Source organism: Procambarus clarkii, chromosome 93 (assembly GCF_040958095.1).
Source record: "Procambarus clarkii isolate CNS0578487 chromosome 93, FALCON_Pclarkii_2.0, whole genome shotgun sequence".
NCBI classification, from domain to species: Eukaryota; Metazoa; Arthropoda; class Malacostraca; order Decapoda; family Cambaridae; genus Procambarus; species Procambarus clarkii.
In genome coordinates this window covers 1465983-1472136 of record NC_091242.1, presented here as the reverse complement: position 1 = coordinate 1472136, position 6154 = coordinate 1465983, and the positions used below count along the sequence as shown (strand labels likewise).

The window sequence follows — 6154 nt, the reverse complement described above, 5'->3', positions numbered from 1 at the left end:
TCACTTTCTAGTGTGTGGTCTGGTCAACACTGAAACCTGTATTGAGCTCCTTGAGGGACTACATCTACTCGTTCATTTCCACACAGTCTAATGTGGAAGGGAGTTCACAGGAAGTTTATCAGCTTTCCTCGATTGGGTTGTATTTCCGCAGCTCTATTTCCCTGACTGTCCCTTTGTTGTCTGCGTGTTTTCCCTCAGGCGTTGTAGTGTGGCTTTTGAATCAGTGCAGATCACTGTTCCTCTTATGATTTTTCTATGTATTTTGGTTGCAACCCGTTCTCGCAAATTCGTAAAGTCAATATTGACTTATTAACTACGTGCATAGGTGATATACTAAACATAATAGATACCCTTAAAAAGATTCATAGAAAACACCGACCTTACCTAACCTTGTTAGTATCTTAAGATAAGCATCTTATTGCTTCGTAATTACAATTATTACTTAACCTATACCTATTATAGGTTAGGTAATAATTGTAATTACGAAGCAATAAGATGCTTATCTTAACATACTAAGTAGGTTAGGTAAGGTCGGTGTTTTCTATGAATCTTTTTAAGGGTATCTATTATGTTAAGTATGTCACCTATGCACATATTTAATAAGTCAATATTGACTTATTAAATTTGCGAGAACGGGTTGCAAAGCCATAACAAGGGCAGTTAGACCTGCGTGCAATGAAGAGTCACTTAGTTGCCCGAAACGCTAGTGTTAGTGACTTTGCAAGAATGTAAAAATATCACTAATGTAATATCACCAACCCATTGTACCTAATTGTAAATTATTATTATTATTATAGTTAATACGCGCGCTTTCTTTATTTCCGTTTTGTGAGACATTATTTCTAGTTAAGGGTGTACTCTGCTCCAGCCCTGTCATTAGTAGGATTAGTATTATCCATTAGTTTAGATTTTGGTCTAATAATGCTAGAGAACTGTTGTAGGATGCATCCTGGGGAAGATCAGTTGGCCCAGGCCCTAGGTACAGGCTTCCTGTCCCCGATAACGAGAATTAAATATATACAAAAGTTTTCATTTTGTGAAGAGTAACCTCTGTCTGCTCTATTACATTTTCTGAAATATTTGATGATGTTTGTCAGTGACTGTCAGTCGGTTAATTATAATTTGTCAGTGACTGTCAGTCGGTTAATTATAGTTTGTCAGTGACTGTCAGTCGGTTAATTATAGTTTGTCAGTGACTGTCAGTCGGTTAATTATAGTTTGTCAGTGACTGTCAGTCGGTTAATTATAGTTTGTCAGTGACTGTCAGTCGGTTAATTATAGTTTGTCAGTGACTGTCAGTTGGTTAATTATAATTTGTCAGTGACTGTCAGTCGGTTAATTATAGTTTGTCAGTGACTGTCAGTTGGTTAATTATAATTTGTCAGTGACTGTCAGTTGGTTAATTATAGTTTGTCAGTGACTGTCAGTCGGTTAATTATAGTTTGTCAGTGACTGTCAGTTGGTTAATTATAATTTGTCAGTGACTGTCAGTCGGTTAATTATAGTTTGTCAGTGACTGTCAGTCGGTTAATTATAATTTGTCAGTGACTGTCAGTCGGCTAATTATAGTTTGTCAGTGACTGTCAGTCGGTTAATTATAGTTTGTCAGTGACTGTCAGTCGGTTAATTATAGTTTGCAGTAACTGTCAGTCGGTTAAACACCACGTGAGCACTAGGTGAGTATACACACACACACACACACACACACACACACACACACACACACACACACACACACACACACACACACACACACACACACACACACACACACACCCGACACCCAGGAAAATAAATTTGGGGTTACCCCTTCGACAGTATGCGTTTTCTTTGATGATCTGTGGTTTTCTTTGATATATGAAACGTGGAGGATTAATCCGTTTGACAAGACATGTTGATAAACGGGTATGATAAGAGAGTATAAGAAGAGGCAGGGTAATTATTAGAATTGCTAAAAAGAACAATTATACCAGTTGCGCGATTGATTAAAACATCAACATTACCCTTTTGTGTAAGAAAAATTGTGTGCAATTAAGTAAATAAAATTGATAAACGCTAAAGTAACTTTTATATTAAATCATAGCCAACTGTAGGTCTTGTCATTAAATACGAAATTTATGCTGCAAGGTCGATCTCGAACCCATTGTTGATGTGACGACTTATATTGAATTTTGTAACTAGCTCATCAAGATTGTAACTTAGCTACATGAATTGTGGGGTTCAGTCCCTGAGCCCATTATGTGCCTCTGTAACCCTTTCCACTGCCGCCCACAAGATGGGTATGGGGTGCATAATAAATGAACTAAACTAAACTAAGATGCAAGGTGTAACCCCCAATGGCTGTCAAAGAAGAAAGCACAGACTTTACTCAATTTAAATTATTAATATCATAAATGCGAATAAAAAATAAGATTGAAAGAACTTAAGGTTTTAGGGTTGAGAAGACAATAGTGCTAATTTCAGTTCAAGTTGAAATACAGAAAGCCTAAGGCCCAAATTTACTTGGCTCTTACCTTAAATAATAATAATATTTTAAGACTTTGTTGCATTAGCTCTCGTGAATATGTTCGACAAAGTTCCAGTGTTCCAATTCGAAATTTGATGGGTTTCAGCTTCATTTCGAAATATCAGCTTCCATCACTTAAAAAATTATCTCTATACATATCTATATAGATATATTTATCAATATATTTAATAATGGCAGTCCCCATGGCGCAGTGGTAACACACTTGTCCGGTGCTTCGCGAGCAATTCTAAGGAATGACGCAAATGACAGGTTATTGTTATAGATTCAGCTACTGGGAACAAAAAATTGCAAGTAGCACGGGCTATGGTGAGCCCGTAGTGGATTTACCTGGCACAGGAGCGGGGCTGTGCGTAAATATGTCAGAAATGCGAAAAATATGTACCTTTCATATTTTAGATTTTTAATTGACTATGCTGTACCCCTGCTTGTTCTAGTGCCCGAAAGAAGGCTTGGAGGTCTGAATAGGATAATAGGATAGCACTAAAGTGTTAAGCGAAACTTCAAATTTCTGGCATCAGTCGTTAATTATTGTATCGTTAATGTTGTTAATCGTGTATACATTTAAACAAAATATAGCTTATCAACATAAGTAACTTGCTTAGCCAATGGAATTTTGGGGGTTCAGTTCCTATGTACCTTTGTATTCTTTTTCCACTAACCAGTTTGGCATAATATTCAAGCCTAATATTCAATGTTAATTCAACATTATCAACATTGATTTAATGTTAATAGCGGGCGAGAATAGCTTGAGCTGCCTCATCCTTTTTCTATGTATTTATATCTCGATAAACGTATTTAAATTTTCTATTTCAGGATGCGTATTGGGTGCATATAATGAACTAAACTACCCCCATAGATATGTGTGTTTTGTGGTCTATCGTCTCCGTGCCGACTCTTAATACCTCAAGTAAGATATTAATTATAATTGATATAATTACATTAATCTTGTCTTTTAGCTTATATACCTCTCAGCTCTGAGACCAATTTGGAGGTATTTATACCTTTGAAATTTCGCCAGCATTTTTTTTTTTTTTTGCTCGTTGTGTATACATAAAAATCTGTATTCCTTCTAAATATAAGTCAAGATTGGAAGGATTGTAAATATTATAAATTTATTTTAGCATGGTTAAAAAGTACCTAACCCCTTCCAACTTTGAACATGGCAACTGCTTGTTTAACCAATACTGACGCGCGCCCCCTCTATTGGAATATACTGTACTTCGGGGTGAAGGATCGAACAAGGCGCAGTTCGGCCATGGACTCCTCACTAGGAATATATAGCGGACTCTAGTGTGGTGTCCTCCCATACGACAGCCAAGGAATTAGTGTGTGGTGGTCTTCCCAGTAACATCGAAGACAAACTTTGACGCACCTACAAGATGTGTTTATAGTCCAACTCCACCAACCGCACACTCCTTTTGAGAATGTTATGTTGTGGTCTGGATATAAACATATACCACGTCAGTTCACCAACATCGTTGAACGCTCTCTGCCGCAGGATGAGGCAACGAAGTCTTTGAAGTAGTGTACCACATCAAATTGTTTGGGTTTACTATATTAACCTGCAGTGTAAAATGTAATTCTTGTACTATGATTTTTGGATTTGTACTCACTGGTTATGTTCGCCCCCTTGAGGGACTTAAAGTAGAGTAGGGTAGAAATAGCCTAAGCTACTCTATCCTTTTGAGATGTATTTTTATTGTCTCAATAAACGTATTTGAACTAAGTCTTTAATTAATGTTGAGTGAGGCAAAAGTCAAGTAAAATCGAGCATTGCTTGTTGTGCTTCGTATTAAGAGGATTCCAATGGTAATGCTATTAAAATTCTTAAAATGTAATCTTTTATCTCTTAGTGACAGGTATGTTATCCTCCAGGAAAGATGACGGGAGGGATCAATTGATATCTAATTGATATGGGTTTATGTGATATGTATACTTTTGGAGATATGATATATTGGCAATATAATGGGGGGTTTCACCCCATTATATTGCTTGGGATACTCCTTTTAGTGGGAGGAATATTGAGTTTTGCTTGCATATCCCTAGGTAACATACGTCAGCTGATTCCATGTCGTGGGTATACATGTATACCCACGACATGGGTATATACATGTGGGTATACATTCCATACATGTAGGGAGAAGAGTGCGTTTAGCGTGCGTGCGTGTGTGTGCGTGTAGGAACCCGGGCGCTTTCACTCAGTTTCGTGTTGGGTGTGATACGAGACGGACGCGCGGCACAATGGCGGAACAGGGCGCACGTAAAGACAGCGGACTGCAAATTTCCGAAGCTGCTTTGTCTAAACCCGTAGCCAACGGGGAGAAGGTGAGTGACTGTCCCTTCCCCCTCACTTCCCCTCGTCCGGAGGAAAGCTGGCTTGTCTAGGGGGTTTAATTGGCAGATTGTTAAAGGTTACTGTGCGTCGCCGCCGCCAACTCCTGGTTGGCTGGTCTGGCAAGCATGGGGGGAGGGTGAAGACATGTCTCGTGGCTTTTACATCTCTTGCGCTCTTCCTTGGCACTTTTCCTGAATTATATCGACTGGACGAGGCGCTGGACTAGTCCCAGGAGCCATTATCATCCGTGTTTTGGTGGGTTTGCGGAGATGATGGAGATTGATGTCCCCGATTGTTTGTTTATATCCGCCAGCTGACTCCCCGCGCCTAGATCAGCTGATCGAAACATGGCATCAGGGGTTCTGGTGTTATTATTGCTGACTTCCTCTATGTGTATACACAAAGTCTAGTGTGTAATTGATGGGGATTGATTCATTGTGTAATGGCTAGGTTTGGCGAACCGGGGTAAATGTTGAAAAGTAGGTCAACTTTCGGACTTGGTAATGATTTTGTTTGAATTCTTTGGATTCAAAAGGTTTTAAGACGTGTGAATTAAGGATTATTGAATTCAAGGATGTTTGGGTTAAAGTATTGGATCCTGCTGGTGAAAATAGTACACTGAGGCATGAGAATGTTGCAAGTTCTTAAAACTGCCTTTGTTGTTGAACCATTAAAGAAGTAAGTTGCCAAGCTGGACTAGCAGAATACATTGGCGATTTAAGGATATTCATTTCCTTGTGACAATATTCTCCTTGGCTTTGAAGTGTTGCAAAGCAAACTAATCCTGCTAGGCCAATTTTGTCTATTCAAGCTTGTTGATAAACATGGCAGTAATACTTTTTCTTGATTATTTTGTGCATGGTTGGAGAGTAAACCATATCTGAAGGTGCAGGGATTTCTTAGGAATACAGTACTATAATGGGAGAATTGCTTGACTGGCAGCCAGAAGCTTGTTTGGGCCATTTTGAAAAGATTAGTCACATCTTTTACTGTATTGTATAATTTCTCATCTTGTGTTTTACTGTTTTAAAATATAAAATTACATTTATAGTAATTTCTCGTTATAAATAATTTGTTCAAAAACATGGACTGTATTCAAATTTTTGCACACTTTAACTATTGTCATCAAGCCTACAGCCTAAAGAAGTTGAATTGTTCAATATGTATGCTTGAATGTTTCATCCTGTACAGGAATCAAACGCAAGATCATTCAGTTGCAAGCTGACTGCACTGTGTGTGTACGTGCAAATGTAAACACCCACTTTTACACTGATGGGGAGGACATTTAATGC

At 38.3% G+C, this 6154-nt stretch overlaps 1 protein-coding gene and 1 long non-coding RNA gene across 9 annotated transcripts in view; both read left to right on the top strand.

The window, feature by feature from the left end:
• LOC123746874 (uncharacterized) overlaps positions 1–4088 on the top strand; it is a 10127-nt gene extending 6039 nt beyond the window's left edge. Inside the window, exons 2-3 of the long non-coding RNA XR_006771574.2 lie at positions 3341–3434; positions 3649–4088. This is a non-coding gene — a long non-coding RNA (uncharacterized lncRNA). The remainder of the gene's footprint in view (positions 1–3340; positions 3435–3648) is intronic.
• Positions 4089–4703: 615 nt separating this feature from the next.
• LOC123746870 (adenosylhomocysteinase-like 1) overlaps positions 4704–6154 on the top strand; it is a 306477-nt gene continuing 305026 nt past the window's right edge. For 4 of the 8 annotated variants that reach the window (XM_069319585.1, XM_069319581.1, XM_069319580.1 and 1 more), the window contains exon 1: positions 4754–4852. In XM_069319585.1, coding sequence (XP_069175686.1) covers positions 4769–4852 — 84 coding nt within the window. In that variant the 5' untranslated portion in view covers positions 4754–4768. Of the gene's footprint in view, positions 4853–6154 lie in introns of all 8 variants that reach the window. The other 4 variants (XM_069319587.1, XM_069319582.1, XM_069319579.1 and 1 more) reach the window with 4 other exon arrangements.